Source organism: Cricetulus griseus (assembly GCF_003668045.3).
Source record: "Cricetulus griseus strain 17A/GY chromosome 1 unlocalized genomic scaffold, alternate assembly CriGri-PICRH-1.0 chr1_0, whole genome shotgun sequence".
Taxonomy (NCBI): Eukaryota; Metazoa; Chordata; class Mammalia; order Rodentia; family Cricetidae; genus Cricetulus; species Cricetulus griseus.
The window spans coordinates 221,700,640-221,720,023 of NW_023276806.1; the positions used below are offsets into that span (position 1 = coordinate 221,700,640).

Sequence of the window (19,384 nt, forward strand, 5' to 3'; positions counted from 1 at the left end):
TTGCTTTGTGCCTGTGCTGGTTCTTTTTGTTTGTTTGTTTGTTTGTTTGTTTGTTTTTGTCAACTTGACATAAACTAAGGTCACGTAGGATCAGGGAGACTCAATTGAGGAGTTGTGTCTCCATCAAATTGTCCTGTGGGAATGTCTATGGGGCATTTTCTTGACTGTGACTTATGGGGAAGGGCCAAGCCCACAGTGGGTGCTGCCATCCCTAGGCAGATGGGCCTGGGTGTAGAAAAAGGGTAGTGAATCAAGCCAGCAGAGCGTTCCTCCACAGTCTCTACTCTCTTCCTGCCTTGGTTTCCCTCAATGAGGGACTATAAATTGTAAGCTGAAAAAAAGCCCTTTCCTCCCCTCATTGGTTTAAGTCCATGTTTTGTTATAGCAACAAAAAGCAAACTAGGAGCCAAGCATTGGTGGTGCACACCTTTAATCCCAGCACTCAGGAGGCAGAGGCAGGCAGATCTCTGTGAGTTCGAGGCCAGCCTGGTCTACAGGCTGCTAGGATAGGCTCCAAAGCTATACAAAGAAACCCTGTCTCGAAAAACCAAAACACAAAAAAAAAAAGAAAGAAAAGAAAAGAAAGAAAAAGCAAACTGGGACCCTTAGTCTGGCCTTGGACTCACGGCCTCCTGCCTCGGCTACATGCTGGTATTAAAGACATGAATGACCATAGCCATTTTCTCAATGAAATCAAAAGGAAAGAGCATTGTAGCAATCAAGAGGGGACTTGAAAAGAGAGCAGAGAGTATGAAACAGTTTTCTAGAAAGCCAGAGAACCAACACGCCCACAGACAGTAAGTAGTGCTGCCTTCGGGTTCTGAGCTATTCTGGAATGCTGTTCTTGTGACAAGATAACAGTGAGGACCCCATGTGTAGGGTGGCTCTGAAAAACACAAAACTCTATTTCAGACTCACACAGCTTCAGGGTCAAACAGTAGATGTGCAGGGTGGGGTGGGGGCACTAGAGAAGTTAAGAAAGGGGGTGGGGATGTAGCTTGGTGATAGAATACTGACCTAGCAACCATGAGGTCCTACATCAGTCCTAGTCTGGGCAGGGGGACAGAACACACACCCTGTGGGAGCATGGGCTTCCAGCACCTGGTCGGGATGATAGCTCAAACAACAGTGCTGGATTAGCCAAAACGTATTTCTAACAGCAACCCAAAACAGCTGGAACCAGGAAAGTGCCTGTGACTAATTGGAAGTTGAGCAGAAGAGCAAGAAGTGAAGGTTAACAGAGGGAGAAGCGGTCACATGTTCCTTCAGAAGAGGTGTGAAGTAGGCAGGTGGAAAAATACAGACAAGTGGGGAAAAGGAGAATGCACCAGTCAGCACCAAGCTGGGGCAGAAGTGATGGATTCTGTAAGGATAATGGAAAGTCATTTCATTATGTGCGGCTAACAGACGGGATAGTCTTTTGTGTGCATGAAAATGAGTTTGCCGAACAATTCCACCACTGATTGTTGAGTCTTAGAAGATATTTTTGTGTTGGGCAGGGCCAAGAGGGAAAGCTGACAATGCGTGACAAAAGACTATCCAACCAAGGAGTAGCATAAGTCATGTATGTGTCATGGCAACTAAGCCCAGAAGAATTTGGGGGTAAAATGGAAAGCAGCATTGGAAGTGCAGAAACACGGGAGCCAACAGACTGACGATGGTGTTGAGTATCTCATCCATGGTCACTGCTCCAAGCACCACCCTGGCCCGAATCTTCAATCATTTGTGGCTTTGGCTTAGTAGGCAAGTTCAAGCTTTGCTCTCTGGACTTCATGGCTCCTTCCTACCTAGTGTTAAGTTATGTGAGTCAGCCTGAGTCAGCTTCAAGAACTTTCCTTCACCATTCTTTTGTGCTCCTGACAAGAGAGGCCAGCATAGTTCATCTCAGAAGTGGAGGGATGGGAAGTATGGCTGAATCAACAAAGCGGGGCCTTTTGGCTACCCTGCCGTACCATGGAATCTAGGACGAGAGAGAAAGGTGTGACCCAGAACAGTAGCTCACTTCGGTGGAGGAAACTATCCGAAGGCATCTATGTTATTAAATCTTCTATGCAAGGAACATTTTGTTCACTGATTCTGGGCTACAACTTAATAATAAAAATTACAGATTCCTCAACTCACCCACAAGGAGCCTATCATCTTTGACATTCTTATGGGTAAGAGCACCTCACATTTGAGAACAGAAGATCAGGAACTGTGTGGGAAAGGGACCCAGTAACCCACAGTTAGGGATAGAAAAGAGTGTTGTGAGGCAATAGTGGCTCCCGGGAGCATTTTGGGAGCATATGGAATAGGAAACTCAGTGTTTTAGACTAGGTCAAGACGACAGGACAAAGGCTAAGAAAGAGACTGACTCAGTGATAAACTGGAAAACATTCAAGCTTCAAGCAAGAGACGTGGAGAGCACATGGTGACTGTGAAGGAGTAAGGACTCCTTTCAGGGAGGCAGTAAAATGTGGGCTGTTAGGACCAATGTCGGGAAATCTTTGGGATACATCTAGATATAAAGATCCGAATAGGTAGTCCTCAGGCCGCCTCAATGCCATCAGAAAAGCAAGCTTGGAGCCACTCAGAGGTAGACGGTAAGAAATGCAGAGAGGGCAGATTGAGGAGATGGGGTAGTACCAGGGCAAAATCTGGACAAGATAATAAAAGTCTCCATGTGAGCATCACTCTCTTTTCTCCATTCCTCTCAGGACACAATGGAGGCTTTGTCAAGGCCCAAGCTGATTTGGGGTGTGTTCCGTTTCTGGGGTGCTCCTCTTGCAAAGAATAGACAGACACTCCATCCAACCTGGCTAAGAAAGAATTCCCATGAAATGATCAGCTGACTCTAGGAAGAAAAAAGAACAGCAAAAGAGTTTGAGACAGGGATACTGTTGTATGCTAATGCTTATCAACTGGTTGATAAAGGCACTATGCACACGATAGATACTTCCCTAATTCTTATGCCAACTTAACATGGCAGGTTACAGGACGTTTACCTCACAGGTGAAGGAAACTGCCGGGGTCAGAAAAGTCACACAATGGAACCAGACTTCCAGCCACTGATATCAGCTATCAAGTTCTACGTTTCCCCTTCTTGTGCATCTACAAAAGACCTTAGAGCATGCACATGGCCCGAACAAGGGGGAGAACTCGCTCTAGGCTGGCCTCGAACACACAGAGATCCACCAGCCTCTGCCTCCCGAGTGCTGGGATTAAAGGCGTGTGCCACCAAAGCCTGGCCACAGTTTCTCCCTCTACGCACTTTAAAAGTGGCTTTTGCTCAGCACTTCTAGGAGTTCCTGGTACCATGTATGACCTACCGTCAGATTCACAGCTCACTCGTTGTCTGTTCCCACCACCACCTCACAGGCTCTGAAGACTAGCTGCCGCTGATGCTTTTAAGAGTCTACAGACCCCATGTCCCCCAGAGTCATGCTTCATGATGCCTTTGAACATGCCTGTGCTCACCTGTGATCTCCAACCCTCCATACCCTGGTTCTAGGCATGCTACTGCCATTTATCATATTTTATTGTGATGGTTGATTCATTTACCACACTTAATTTTAGACAAATAATCAAAGGTTGTTTCTTCCTTCTACATCCCCAATGAAAACACTAGTGCCCCAGTGTTTTTCTAGAAATCTTCATTTCTATTTTGTCTCTGCGATATGGACAATGAAGTTAAAGGGGACACAACATAATTTGCATTGGAAATTCAGGCACCTCTCTCCTTTGTTGACATCAGACCTTCATCCTTTGGCATTACCAGTCTTTAGAGAATTTATTAAAACAGGTGTGGAATGATGGTGCCATGCTGGAGAGGAACAGTGTTTTCAAGCTTCATCAACTAAAGAAATCATTCTGTCTACCATGATTTATTAACAATGATCTGAAGGCTCAAGGGTATAAGTGTGGCCAACTTCAGACCTATTTGTGGTCAATTCCAGATTTAATTTCAGGTCTTCTGATATCCAGATCAGAGAACTCCATCACACCTCTGTACCGTCTCTTCCAAACTATGTCTTTGTTTCTTCATTTCCTCTCTCCAAACTGTCTTATTTTTTTTCTTCCTGAATGATTGGCAAAGCCACTGTCTGTTAGACGACACAGAGGGTCAGAAAGATGAAATGACTGGTCCCTGGGGTTCAGTGACTATCACTGAGGAAGGAGGACAAAACACCAACAACAGACAGCTGCTGACTTAGAAGTCAAGGATTCCACATTTTTGGATTGTCTGCAGTTGTATTATTGGCAAATAAGATTTGTGGATGCTGAGCTATACAGTAGCTGTTTTACCTTAGGGTTTGATACTAGCTTTTTCAAATAAAATTAATGTGGTTACAATTTTGAGGGACAGGGAAGAGAGGCATTTATCTGGAAACATTATCTTTCAGACAAGAATGTTTTAATGACCAATACCTGCAAAACTACGTGTTCTTTTCTGTGTAAGAACATACAATGTCGTTTCCCGATGTTTCAAATGCCTGCCTGACTTGGTAGCAAGCTCACAGGAACTGTGGCTACAGTCATTGGCCACCTACTATGGCCAAGACAAAAGCAGGAGGCAGAGGCTTGTCAGGACAAGGAGCATGGTTGCTCTATGACTCCAAACACAAGTTTTTAGTGGCACAGAAAACAAACAGCTTCAAGGGGTTGAGTTGAAAGGGTGTCTTCCAAGTGAGGGAATGCCAAAGGGTTTCAGGAAGAGCTGAGCTTTGGAAGAACGAGACTCAGGAAAGAGGGCTAAAAAGGAAAGAGATTTGAAGCAGAGAAGATGGGCTTCTGAGGTCCTGAAATCAACAACATGCTCCTTAGACTTTATTAAAGATCTCCATTGGATTATATTCAAATTTTTCTTCTAGTGTATTCCTCCCCCCTACAAAAAAAAAAAAAAAAAACAGACGCCACCCCCAGAGAAGAGAGAATAAAGTTACTTTTTCCATAGACAAAATATACAAAATCCTTGCCAGCCACTGTGGCTGGGAACCGTTGCTACAAACCTATGAGTAAGTTTGAACAAATTTATTTCCTTGCTCATCTAAGACCTTAGACCAATCACATGGCCCGATGGGGCAGAAAACAGGAACAGGGAGGCACAGCTTCTTCCTCTACATTCTAAAAGTGGCGTCTGATCAGCACTTCTAAGTCCCTGGCATTTCGATTTGAGCTTATCAGATTCACAAGACAGTCTGACCTCCTTCCTATCACCACTTCAAGACTCTCTGAAGACTGGCTACCATGAATGCATTCAATAGTTTTCAGATATGTGACAGCCCCCAAAGTTATGCTTCATGATGCCTTTGAAGTTTTTGTATGCTCACCTGAGATCTCTAACCCTCCATACCTTGGTTCTAGATGTGGTACTGCCATTCATCACATTTTATTAATGATGGTTGATTGATTTATAATTTCAAACAAATCATTAAAGGCTAATTTTTTAAACCCTCTTATATCCGTGTTAAAATCTTTGCACCACAAGCTGCTATTGTGTACTGTCGCTTGACATTCCAACAATTTTGCAACGAATTCTATTCTATATTATCTTCAGGAAAAAATCCAGAGTAAGACAACACAAACTAAGTCACATGAATATGGATACACACTCTATGCAGTCTTATTTAATAAGGCGGATTTAATTGCAGAATAGAAGAGGCGCAGAATTCCATTCACTTTGAAAGAATCAGGTTGCTTGGATACACCATACCTAGGGCACCAAGGCTCCATCTCTTGGCCCCACAACCTCAGCATGCGCCTCCTTCCTTTGCCCCTGCTGCCAAGCCATTCACAGAAGTTTCTTCCTGGGTGGCTTCTTTGTTTCTCTTCCTGCTTCCCAGACTCCACTTCACCACTCTCCCCCTGCTAGGTTGGACCTTCACTGCTGCCTCTGAAGAAACTATCTCAGAGCTGCACACACCTTTTAGCTCAGCCAAAAGCAGCTACGGAAACACAATCATTAGGCCACATTTGCAGTGAAATTGTGAATATTAACTTAGTGAAGATTGTAAGTCACTCTAAATTGAAAATGGCTTGTCTGTATTTTCAGTAGGATCACTGTTCCTTCTAAGTATATGTCTATAATTACTTTTCAGATCATCCAGAACTCTAACATGGGCAATGAAAGGATATTAGGGACAGGTCACAACAATATGCCAAGAACATTACAGGTATGGACAAACAAAGGAAAAGGAAAATATGGGTGCCTATCAAAAAGAGAAAAATTAGAAAACACAATTATACAAATTGAATTTAGTGCTGACATGTTGCATGAAGATAATAACAGAGTAGTAGGACTATGAAAACAGAGTGTTCCCAAAGATAATAATGTCCGGGGGTTTCTTCCTTAAAATTTATAAGCTACTACTTGATATGTGTTTTCCCTTCCTGGCAAATATAAAGATCTTTTCAAGTTACACTGCATAAATGCAATGCATTGGATCAAATGTTACAACAGACAGAGAAAAACCCAGGTAATTTCCACATCAGTTGGAATGTATTCATGTAGTAGCCTGAATTTTAAAATTATTTCAAGTTCAGAATTTCAGTTGAAAAAGTTGATAAAAGAAATAATTATTGAACAATGAGATAACTTTTATACATACATACATACATACATACATACATACACATATATGTAATTGGGCTAAAAAAATAAGGTAACTCACTCCCAAGTTATTAAACCAAAAATGTTTTTATCAAAATAATAAATAGATGAATTTTATAGATAAAAATACATTTATATGGAACTTCAATTAAAATAAATGTAAAATGAATCACCAAAAGACTGCATTTCCAAGTTTCTGGAAAAGTGGTTTACACATCTGAAACCTGTTATAATGCCGAGATGACTTAGAATTATACATTCTTTACTGCTATTTTTAAATATATTACTAATTTCTTTAACAAGGTAAAAGTTATACATTGGAATTTTAAGTTTTAATTTTTAAGTAAAAACAAAAGTTGCACGGTTGAACATAAAATTATCCCCACGACATCTTATATCACTTATATCACTTATAGAACACTCAACTTCTCAGGTTAGAGATAATACATGAATTCTAAATTTGCAAGGGCTACAGAGATGATTTAGATTTGCATCTGTGGAATATGACAGGCAGTGTAAAAACAGAGTCCAGTCATTATTCTTGAAATGCTGTGTTTTCATTCATAGGACACTCCTCAACAAAGGAGTCGGACTTTGGCTCACAGTTTGTAAACTTTGCACAAATTTTGTTATGATAGCCTGTTACCCACAGAGGAAGTTATTCATAAACAAAAACCTTATATTTCATTATTTCAATGCAACCCGTTGTGACTCTTCTTTGGGTCTTAATTTTTAATCAGTTGGTACTTAATGTGAACCATAACCATGAAGAGTGCATAATGCTAAATTAACACAATATATAAGTTATAGCATAAAAAAAAGATGCCAAGTGAGTCATAACCTGGTAACTTAACGGTTTCATTGGTTTGGAGGTTTGTTTTTACATTGTTCAAGTGATCTTGTAACCAAATCATGACATTTCTAATCTAGTTAGTAACAGTTGTTTTCAAACGTCATAATTAAAAATACTACCCAGCCTAGACTAAACACTTTTCTGCAAAGACACTTACTTACTATTTTTTGAATCAATTATTTACTTAAGTATATTCATGACATACTAATTTTGAACAAATAATTTATTTATATATATTCACAACACCATGGGCTTGTTCCTGCAGCTAACTATTGACCATTATTTTTAGATAAGATAAGCAGATAAATCTTGTTTTAAAAAGCATTGAGAAGTGTCAGCAGTCATTAAAATGGATGGCTTCCACTTGTATCTCCAGCTCAGAAACCAGTGATTGGTAGTGATTCAATACTTTCATAAATATAATATCTAATAATTTACTTTGAGTATATGATATATTTAAAATTATAAGCAAGATTTGCTCAGAAACTGGGTTTATCTTAGAAGATGTACTCAAACACAAAATGTGTTTTATGAGTTAAGTTTAAAGGCACATCATTGCTCATTTTTATTATTTAAGAAAAATTATGGCAATGCATTTGCAAACTGCAGTTTTCCACAGAAACTTTTATTCCTTTAGCCTTGCTTCACATTGTAACAGAATTAATTTTATAAAGGCAAACAAATCCATTGTGAAATTAGTAACATGGTCTAGTAAAAAAGCAAAACATTCATACAAGTAATATTTACAATTTAAACAGAATTTTGTTGGTTTTAATTTTTCTACAATGTACAAAATTCTCCCCCCTCTCTTCCCCCCCCTTGAGATATTTCAAAGTTTCAAGTCTTCTACAGATACAGAATTTGGGAAACATCAAATTATTTCCAAAGACAGATATTTTTCCTTTTACTCCATGTAGAAAGTTTTGAAGACCCCACTTTCCAAAACCCCATTTTTTTTTTTTTTTTACCTGAAGTAATGCATCCAATTTTTCTCTGGTAAAGGAGACATTCTTACAAAGTTTCAAATTTCAAAATCCCAATAAGGCATTTAAATTAAGCACTCCTCTTTAAGTGTGCGCGTGCCTATTATTTTGCAGTTGTTATTTATACTGAAATTGAATCTTCTTAGCTCCCCAGAAATACCTCAGTGAACCCTCAACTGTTTCTAACCACTTAATAATTGTGACCCCCGCCAGCCCCTTCAAGTAGATCGTTACCAAGAGTGCCTGGCAATTTCCAAACCATAGCTTCTGTCCAAAAGGAAAAGATAGGGCTCTTTTTCTTTTCTTTTCTTTTCTTTTTTTATGTGAGGCCGAAAGGAAGTGAAAGAAAACAAAACAAACGTAGCTCATGCAGAAAGTGAAAAGCGCTTGGACAGATTAGTATTTTCTTTTCTGTGCGGCGTCCTGCCAAGCCTCTCCCGATTTTTGCGTGTAGCAAAGTGCTGCTGTCTACCACCCCACGGTCCCCTCATAATTACTGTTGTTTTGCGTTTTTTTCTCATCCGACTGACACCCCTGCCTCACCCTGTCAAAACCCCAACTCTGGGGGACCTTGGGTGTAGGAAACCGTGCCGACTCCGGACGATGCATCCCACCCGGTTCATTTCACAAAGCTTATTTCAGTTTGCGAGACCCCCCCCCCCGCCCGCCGCCGCCCCGCCCTCGAGTGGTTGCAGTGAGAACCGGAAATTTTCATTTAACTCTCCCCCGCCCTCCGGGCCCCCGGTTCCGAGCCGATCGCTGGGGAGCACAGCCCGGACAGGGCCTCGCTGCTTTGCTCCGGAAGACTTTAATTTGCACACTCGCCGCCGGGTGGGTCCGAGACCCCGAGGCTCGCAGGTCCCCGCCCCGCCGTGCAGCCTCCCGGCCTCGGGCCCCCAATCGCGGCCAGAGACCCGAGCCTCCCCGCGGGCGGGCGGGCGGGCGGCGCCCTCCCTCCGCCCGCCCTCCCTCCGCCGCTGTGCCCACCCCCTGCCCGCAGAGCGCGGCTCGCCCCGGCGGCAGTCAGTTACCTGCTCCGCGCGGCGAGCACGTGCGGGGGCCGACAGACAGACAGACAGGCAGACACTCCAGCTCCGCCGGAGGCCCGCGCCCCTGGCCCGCACGCAGGTAAGGAGCCCCGCGCCCGCGTGGGTGGGCTGAGGGACTGGGCACCCCCGCGGGGACGTGGGTGGGTGGGTGAGCGAGAGGAGGGTTGGGGGGGGGAGCCTGTGGCCCCTCGGAATCCGCTTGGGTTAACCCTTTAGCAGTTGAGACTGGATAAGTTATGGGGGTCAGCCGGAGGAGCTGGAGGTCTCCAGAAGGACCTCCCACACCGGGGACACCCCGACAGCCGGGGTCCTGTGCCAGCTTGAAGATCTGTGCGCACAAACACCCTTACGATCAGGTCTCGGGGAACTTCTCCAAACAGACAGCGGCATTTAAGGTCGAAATCGCACCGTCTGGGGGGGATCCGGTGGTTGAGAGTGTGTTTCCGAGCCCCCACGTTTATTGTCCCCCCCGGGTGTGCAACCTCCAAAGGTGTGGGCACGGGCTCCGCCTTCCCCGCTAAGGAATGAAAGGTCCACGGGGGCTTCCTGCCGGGGATCCCGCGGGCGTGTTGTGCACGCAGGGAGGGCGCGCAGCCCACCGGGGTCGGAGCCTCCCGCGCGCGCTCATGCTTGCTGCGTGCCCCGAGTTTCCCCAGGCTTATTTCAAGCTTTGCGGTTCAAATGCACATAGCACCCTGGCCCGGAGCAGCCCGGGGCTCGGCGGCGCGCTCGTCCCGGTGCACGTGGGCGTATCTGCGCGGGCGCATCTGCGTTTGCGCACACGCGCGAGCCGAGGTCCCGCGGGCGGGCGGGCGGGCGGCCTCCCCTCGCTGCACCGGTGGCGACCCTTGCGGCGTTTGGCCGAGGCTTGGGGGCCGAGGCTCATGAAGGGATTTCATTGAGGGAAGACAGAGAGCAGAGACAGAAAGCAGAAGGAGGCGGCTGCAGCCTTTGTAGTCGCGGAGGAATGCGGAAATGTTGAAGCACTATGTCAAACTTTTTTTTGAAATGGGGTCAAGTCACATTCAGCCAGCGTGGGAAAGCAACAACAACAACAGAAAAGTGGAGGAGGGGATGGGGCTGGGCACCGCCGCTCCGCTCCGCTCTGCTGAGGGGGGGGGGTGCGGGCCTGCGGGGGTGGGACGGCCGCCGCCTCCGGAGCCGAAGGAGCTGGACGCGGCCGGCCGAAGGGGGAGAGCGGGCGGGCGGGCGCCGAGGCCGCGGCTGCCGCTACCTGTGTGGCCCTCGACCTGGCGGCGGACCCCCGGGCGAGTTCTGGGGGTGCATCCCGCAGCTTTTCAGGAAAGCTCTCAAGGGAGCCCCGCAGAGCCCCTGCCCTGCCCGCGCAGAGCTACGCCCGCACCCAGTGAGGGTCGCGCCGTGGGTTCTTTCATTCCAGGCAGAAAGAAGGGCGAGCGAGGAGGGGTGCGGGGCAGGTAAACGCACGCCGAGGGTTCCGGACGCGCGGCTAGCGTGGGCCAAGGTCCAGCCCAGGCTGAGGCCGCCGTGGGACGGGAAGGCTCGCTCGGTCATCCCTAACAACTGGATGGGGAGGGGACGCCCGACCGCGCGTGGGACCCGGCCTCCAGCCGCTGGGCAGCCGAGCGACCTCGGGGCGCTCAGGACACCGGGCGGAGGTTCTGCAGTCGCAACCCTAGGGCAGCCCCTCTCACACGCGGGCGTCCCGTGCTAACCCCCCCACCCCCACCGTCGGAAGGGCGGTTGCTGCAACTCGGTTGGTGCACGGGCTCAAGTCAGCTGCAAACTTAGGGACCAGTTGAGGTCCCGAAGTTACTCTTTTCCGGACACGGCGAGCCAAAGTGACCGACCTCCCTTCCCAACACCCTTGGGATCTCGGGGACTGGGGGGGGGGGCGACAACACGACACTCCTCCCCTCCCAGGGCCCCTCGCTCTCCCACCCCTGGCAGCCCCAGCCCTCCCCTACCAGATGGTGTGTCCTCCCGGAGTTTGCACCAGGGAGGTCCTCCGAGTCGGAGGCAGGGTTCTGTCTCCCACTAAGAGTGCCAGACCCCGAAGACCATTTGTGTGTGTGTGTGTGTGTGTGTGTGTGTGTGTGTGCGCGCGCGCGAGTCCCTTTTCAATGTCTCGGCAGAAAAACTGAAAGTAGAAAGAAAGGAAGCAATTTCCGAGCAGATGTCTGACCACCCCTACTCGCGTACTCCTTCCTAGCGTCGGCTTGCAGGGTCCTGGGGAGCCCCAACCCCATTCTGCGGCCCCACGCCCCGGGAACCCGCAGCGCCTACGCACCCGCTTCCCCAACGGCCCCCTCCCCAAGTCCCCCGTCCGTCCAGGCGCCCGGAGTCGGTCGGGGAGGGCGGAGGAGAAGAACAACGGTATCGGTCGAAATATTGAGCCGTGACATTGACGCGCCCGGCGCCTCCCCTCCCCCGCGCTCCCGGCACACTCTGGGCTGCTCGGCACGCCCCCTCCCTCCCGTCCCGCGCGGCGCTCATCCCCGAGGGGCCCCTGCAACCTCTCCTCGCAGAGACTGCACGAGAGCCCCGCCGGGCAAGAAAAGTAACTTGGCTTTTCTCCGCGAGGGACGGGGCGAGCTTAGGCAGCCGGGTGGAGGGCCGGGGCGAGCGGAGGGGAGGAGGAGGAGGGGAGCCGGTGGAACCCGGTGGAAGCCTTCGGGACTGGCTGGCTGGCTGATCGCACTTTCTCCCTCGTCCTCCCGTCTCCTCCTCCTAGGTGCAGAGATTGTGGGCAGACTATGTAATCGCTGCGCAGGGGGAAGAGGAGGGATCGGCGCTCTCCAGCGGCGACTCGGCTAGGCGGAGTTTCGCGGCGACTGCGCCCGGCTTTGGCCGAGGTCGCTCTGTGCAGCCCGGCGGCGGCGGCTGCGAGTCCGACTCCGGGCGGCGTGCAGGCGGCGAGCGGGCGAACGCACACCCCGACCGAACCCTCCGTGCCGCGCCGGCAGCGTCCAGCCAGCATGGAGAAGGACAGCCTGAGCCGCGCCGACCAGCAGTATGAGTGCGTGGCGGAGATCGGCGAGGGCGCCTACGGGAAGGTGTTCAAGGCCCGCGACCTGAAGAACGGCGGCCGCTTCGTGGCTCTGAAGCGCGTGCGAGTGCAGACCGGCGAGGAGGGCATGCCGCTGTCCACCATCCGCGAGGTGGCGGTGCTGAGGCACCTGGAGACCTTCGAGCACCCCAACGTGGTCAGGTGAGCGGGGCCGGGAAGGTGCCGGGCGAGCGGGCGAGGGGCGGCTGCTGACCCAGCTACAGTCACAGTGGAGTTTTGCCCATAGAAATCGGTGACCTTGACAGCCAGGGCATAAAAGGAGACCCGCAAGTGGCTTTCCTGCAGCCAAGCAGCTCTGAAATGTTTTCGCTCCCTTGCTTGCCCCAAGGGGGTGGGGGTGGGGGTGGGAGTCGTGACTGGGATTGGGTGGGTGTCTTTGGGGAACAAAACCAGACAACCTAGAAACGTCCCTCAAGCCCTTACCTACTTTTCCCGTCTGCGGGGGAAGTTTTGAGAGTCTGAGAATGAGAGAGGTATCCAGCTTGTGGTAATTAGAAGGAAACTGTAAGGGTGGAACCTAATAAAAATAAAGTTTAAGAAAATGAAGAAATGTATAAGAATATGTTTGCCAATCACATCCATGGTGGTGCCCCCCCCTTTTTTTTTTAAAGATGTAGAATGATGACTTCTGATGTTCTTAAGTTTCAATGCTGACGCCTAATGTTAAACATTGATTAAAAAAAAATAACGCCGTCCACGGCTGGGTACTAGGAACACTGAGCCGCGAAGATCCTGAGTTCAAGGCCAGCCTGAGTTACAAAAGACCCTATCTAAAGAGAAAGGGGGTTGGAGGGAAGGATGGGATGGGGGAAAGCCTCTTATAGCCATTATCTGATTGTATCATTTAGGATCTGTGGACTGGTAAGGTCGGTCTTAGACTGCCTCTCCCAAGGGTTGGATGTGAGGCTAGTGTGTGGTACTCTAAAAGCCTCTTTTCCCTGGAAGAGTTGTGCAAGTGGGTGGGGAGGCGTTCTTAACCAGCTTTCCTGTGAAGTAACTAGCTTTAAAAGAAAGTGTGTGCCTGCGTATGTGGTGAGGATAATGGTGTTTTCTCAGGGGTGCTGGGATTTCCCCAGTGTGCCTTTCATCCTTTTCTTTTTTAAACAGATGCATAGCTCAGAGTGAAAAGGCCGTGCATGGACCCTTGTACAAATTAGGTGATGATTTCACCCTTCTCACTCAGCTCTGTGTATAGGAGAATCATGATCTTGGCGTCTTCATCCTGTCTTCTCATTCCTGTGGGGATTTGGTGCAACAAATATGTGCCTACTGTGTGCCCTGGGGATGAAATTATGTAAATAAGCACAGCCAAATATTTTTGTAGAAAGTCAAACAATTTAACATTAGTCATCAAAATGGAGAGACCCAAGACTGACCTTTGAAATACCAAAGCCCTCCGCAGACTCGGAGTCTACGGAATCCTGAGAGGTTTTTGTAGTGCTTTGTTCCCAATATAGTCAGATTCAGGCCACAATGCAGCAGTGAGTCATAATATATAAATAAGTAAAAAAGACACTGTAAAGCTAGGACCCCATTATACCTAAGCTTTAGCTAGGTAACAGGGTACAGGGTTGAGGTGTGAGAATGAGTCTTCCAGAAAGTCAGAATTTACACGAAACAATAGATCAGTGTGTGTGTGTGTGTGTGTGTGTGTGTGTGTGTGTGTTAAAGGAGGTCTCTGAGAATGGAGGGACAAGAAGGGCACATGCTGACTCTTGATTACTATCCTAGAGGAGTGACTCTGTTAACAACAAGAGAATTTAATACCAAATTTCCTTCTGTCTGTTACCCGTGGAGGGTCCAGGTAAGGGTGATTATCATACATGCAAATAAAACAATGTTCTTGCAATGAAGCACCCTGTTAAACGAGCTCCCTTGCATAACCTACTCGTTGAGTGCAGTCCATTGCAAATTCCTGAAGCAGAAGAAGGCTGGTCTGCTCTGCTGGTGAGGCCGGCTACTTAGCTCATCTCCATCTCCTTCCTGCTTTAGCCTCATGAGATTGGCATGTCCTTAGACAGTTTTAGTTGACCCCCATGAAGGGATTCTGAACTGTGTATTTCAGGAGGACCTACTCGTAAATAAAAAAGAAAAGATGCGTTGTAAATTTATTTTTAGCTTTTACAACACCTGCCTACTTAGAGTTGTGAGGATAGAGTGAGAATGTACGTAAGAACCATCTAAAGGTACAGACAGGCACTTCAGGGAGCTGAGCATTTTAGAGATTATCAGATCCTCAGCCTGGAACAGATTCCCAGGAAGGGATCAGTATCCGATGTTTTTACAGAACAAATCAGATTTTGTGTTTAGACACTCCAGGACTAAAATATTTCCTGGGGAGATGCATCACACTCGTCTATTGATCCCAGATAGGAAGCCCACTACAGACCAGAGTACAAATACGGAAGTCCAGCTTGGCTAACCAATGAGTTTTATTGGGGTTACTTACAGGAATATGGGTGAGGGGTTATTTATAGGAGCAGTAATGATTCAAAGACAGCTGCAGCATAAGTGACACTAAAGAAGCTGGGAACCTAGAATGTAACAGGTTGGAGAGTGTCTTTTTCCAGGCCCCTCAGTTGGTCTCAACCTCTCCCAGGCAGCTCTACTGGTTTCTGCTTCTTGCAGACAGCTGGTCAGGTCTCAGAGTCTTTGCAACTCAGTTGGGGGTGAGGGTAGGAGGGTGTCAGTCTTCTTTGCAAGATGACTCAGCTCTTCTGAGCGGGACTCTCAGCTTGTATGGCAGGGAGGAGCCTACTGAATCTGGTCAGTTTCAAGGACTTCTTGAAGCTATTCTGAGTTGTTTATCATCTGCATAAGGAGTTTTGATCTCCAAAGATACTTACACAAACAGGAGCCAAAAAAACAGCTTGGGTACCCATACCCTGAATTTGTTAGCAAAGGCAATTGATTGGCTGTAAACAGAAGTTTTTATCCCACCAGCAACTCCCAAATAAACACACTGAGACTTAATATTATCTTAAATGCTCAGTCAGTTGCTCAGGCTTATTACTAACTACTCTTACATTTTAAGTTAACCACTATTCCTTTTTTATGCTCTGCTATGTGGTGGTATCTTTATTAAAATGGTACATTCATCAGTTCCCTTTGTGTCTGCTGGTGACTCCTCCGGCTCTACCCTTTCCATCATCCTTAGTTTGGGTGCCCCACCTATACATCCTGCCTGGATACTGGAGAATCAGTGTTTCATTAAACTAATTCGAGTGACAAATTTTTATGCTGTACATGAAAATTATCCCATAGCATTCCCCCTTTTTGTTTAATTAAAAAGGAAGGTTTTAACTTTCACATAGTAAGATTATATACAACAAAACAGTTATCAAGTAAGAATTACAGTTATAATATCTAGTCTATTTGTATTTGACAAAAATTAGAGAAAATATTCTATTATCCATTTTATCTTTGTGACTCTAAAGTTTTACATCTGATTCACCTTTTAATCATAACTGCAGAAAACTATAATTATAACTATCTAGTCTTCAACTCCATGAAAGACCCCAGAAGGGTGAAATGTTACCTAATGACAGGGACATCAGGCAGCCTGGGCAGTTCCTCTTGGTTCCTCGGCAACACTGTGTCATCCAGCTAGACTATCTGAGAAGACTTTTCTGTGAAGCAGGCAATTTTGAAGGACCTTCCTACCTTGCCTTGGAAAGGTTCAGTAGTTACCTTTTTCCGTGTCCTGCTGGTCCATTTTGGACAGTGTACTACCAGCAAAGGAGGCAAGGGCAATTTCTTTGTCCACGTGGCTAGCTTTTGCCATAAAGAAAACAAACTCCATACAGAGTTCCTTTGATGCCCATAATATTCTGTAGGTCTTTGAAGTGAAGACCATCTATCAATCTACGTATATCTGTGTATGACCTTGCAAACACGCTTAACATGACTATAAGTTTAACTATTACAGATGACTATTAATCTGTATTTCTTAATTATGCATTGCAATTTAAATGAGCTGCATAAACACAATACCTTAAGCGAGGGTAGAAATATAAAAATAATATAACAAAATTAACTTTAAATTTGTATCAATAAGCCAAAACTCATACCATTGTAAAATATGTAAGATTAATGGTTTTTTTTTTTTTTTGGATTAAAGCAGATTCAGTAATCTGCCCTTTTATCCTATCTTTTCCATATCATATCCCCCTTCTTTAGAAAAAGATCTCTGAATTTCTCTTTTGTTTAGCCTTCTTTTTGACAATGATCAATGACAATTTGTAATCAACCCTCTAAACAAAGACAAACATCCATAATGCATTTTTGGGGACTGTGGGCATATTCTCTAGCCTACTTCCTGTTGATTAGGGGTGCTGGTAATTTTTGGGGACCTTGAGAAAATTTGGATATGGTCAAGTCCTGACTGGAGTATTCTGTGAGGCTGGATCTTCTGAGCCGGAAGCTTTGAAGCTGTTCTGGATGAAGAACTCAGAGGAAACTACAACAGAGGCAACTGAAACGTTGGATCATCTGGGCCATCCATTCCCATCAGAGATTTCTCAGGTCTTATTTGGTCAAACCTTATTTTTCTTCACACAGAATGAATCCAAAGCCTCTTATTTTCTGTGGAAATAAAAGCAGGACCTCTGTCCCAAAGTAACACATCTTTTGACTTAAATTTTGATGTTAAGATATTTTTTAAAACGTATATAGGTTGGTTTAATCTAGCAGCTTTCATAATCCAAGGTCTCTTAGCAGCCAAAAAAAATAAGACAACACAATAATATACAGTATCCAGACTCTCTGTATTTTCCATCTTTATGTAGCTTTTTAAAATATTACTCTACTCCCCTTTTAAGGTCTTCATTATTTTAAGATATATTTCTTTTTTATGACTATCTACTGTAAGCATTGTGGTGGCTCGGATGGATGGGATTCTGTCACTCTGGAGCCACAGAATACTAAGTGTTACAGCTCCGGTGGAAAGATATTCTGGCAATAGGGAGCCAAGGAATGCTACAGGTCACAAGTGTGGCAGTTTACAGCCCTGCTTCAGGGAAAGTCTTCCCCATTGTAATAGCTCTGCTCTGGCAGGTGAGGGCTTCCCCTGCCACAGTCTCTGGGAGTGTAAAAAACTTGGCTAGGGGAAGGTTTCCCTGGTGAGAGTATTCTGCTACTCTCTGCTCTAGCTCCAGGGAAAAGTTGTTACTTTTCTCCTCCACTCCATTCTGGTGAAGGAAGGTGTCACCCAACCTGTTTTTATGCTTGTTTTTTGTTTTGGTTTTTGAGATAGGGTTTCTCTGTGAAACAGTTCTGGCTGTCTTGGAATGGGTTTTTGGTGTTTACAATTTTTTTTAAATTAAGCTTTCTCAGGATTTATGTGGAAATTCTCACCTCACATTGGACACTGTATGTAAACAGGCATTTCCTGTCCCGACCACCTGTTACCAAATACCCAGCAGCTGCTTCCCAAATTACCACAAAGAGGCTTATATTAATTGTAAATGTCCGGCCAGTTGCTCAGGCTTATTAGTAACTAGCTCTTACATTTTAAGTTAACCACTTGTTCCTCATTTATGCTCCGACACTTGGTGTGGTACCCTTGTTAATGTGATGTGTTCATCTGCTCCCTCTGCATCTGCCTGAGACTCCTCCGACTCCGCCTTTTTCCTTCTTGTCATCCTTAGTTTGGTCACCCACCTATACTTCCTCCCTGGCCATCATCGTTTTATTAAACCAAATGGAGTGACAAATCTTTACGGTATACAAGAGGATTATCCCACAACAGTTGCCTGTATGCCATGAAATCAGTGAAATGACCCCAAGTGTGGTGGCTAATGATGGTCACCCTCACAAGCCACCGTCTCCATTTTGGTTTCCTTCCTGGTTTTTTTTGTTGTTGTTTTTGTTTGTTTGTTTGTTTGCCACTGCACTACCTCCCTCCCTTACCCCCCATGACTTGCTTGGCTAAACTAGGAATTTATATTTTAGAAGTTTGTTTAGTATTTTTAGAGGCCATGTTAGGAAATCCAGGACAAGTGATAGCAATTTCTTTCCCTCCAAGGGAGTGTCAAAACTGAGCCCTCGAACTGGTAATTTGTTGTCCTGCCTGGGGTAAGTTTTACACTCATAAGTCTATTTTTTTTTTAAGATTGCTTAAAGGGCAGATGCTTTTTTAACTGCCTTCAAGCCATAAGTAATTGGTCTTAATTATAGTCCCTACCCACACATAGTTAAGCCTCTGAGCTTGAAGGAGCACAATAAACGGACTAGCTTTTCCAGAAGTTTTAAGATTTAATTTTGATGGATTCACCAGAAAGGCAGACGTGTTATTGTTGGTGTCAAAGCACTCCGATCTTCCCACTAACCTGAACTTGATACTGCCCAGGCACAGGTTTGGTGAGCCAATGGTGTCCTGCACTTAGAGTTGATCTTATTTTGCAGTTTGTAATCCTGAGATCTGGAGCCTTTGCCAGAAGGCTCAGACTCTAAGGTTGGTGCTCTTGCATTCTGCAAATGAATTCTGTTTGCCATCCTGACCCAAGACACAGAAATGAAATAAAATTTGTTTTATCAGCAGTTTGTTTATGCACCAACTTGCATCGAGGGCCTACTATGTGCCAGACAGCTTCTAGAAAAAAGAAACGGGACAGGGCAATGAACGAGTCAGAGGGAATTGCTACACTTGTGAAACGTAACATTTTTGTTTTTCCCCTCAAGACAGAGTTTCCATGTGTAGTCCTGGTTTTCCTGGAACCAGCTCTGTAGACCAGGCTGGTCTTGAACTCGGAGATCTGCCTACCTCTGCCTCCTGAGTGCTGGGATTAAAGTTATGTCCAACTTCGGCTGGCTAGAGAGCTCTCTCTCTCTCTCTTTTCCCCTTTAAAAAAAAAAAAACGT

The 19,384-nt window shown here is 46.1% G+C and overlaps 1 protein-coding gene and 1 long non-coding RNA gene across 4 annotated transcripts in view; both read left to right on the top strand.

The window, feature by feature from the left end:
* Positions 1-975: 975 nt before the first annotated feature.
* LOC118238032 lies at positions 976-4,886 on the top strand. The gene is made up of 2 exons (XR_004772141.1): positions 976-2,156; positions 2,697-4,886. It is a non-coding gene; the product is annotated as an uncharacterized LOC118238032 (long non-coding RNA).
* A 4,127-nt stretch (positions 4,887-9,013) lies between these two features.
* The window catches only part of Cdk6 (cyclin dependent kinase 6), a 199,244-nt gene continuing 188,873 nt past the window's right edge, over positions 9,014-19,384 (top strand). Inside the window, exons 1-3 of one of the 3 annotated variants that reach the window (XR_004772140.1) lie at positions 9,014-9,553; positions 12,188-12,664; positions 12,750-13,060. Coding sequence is in view for 1 of the 3 variants with exons in the window: in XM_027389836.2 (XP_027245637.1) it covers positions 12,432-12,664 (233 nt within the window). In the remaining 2 variants the exon portion in view is untranslated. Of the gene's footprint in view, positions 9,554-11,588; positions 12,014-12,187; positions 12,665-12,749; positions 13,061-19,384 lie in introns of those variants that run through there. The other 2 variants (XR_004772139.1, XM_027389836.2) reach the window with 2 other exon arrangements.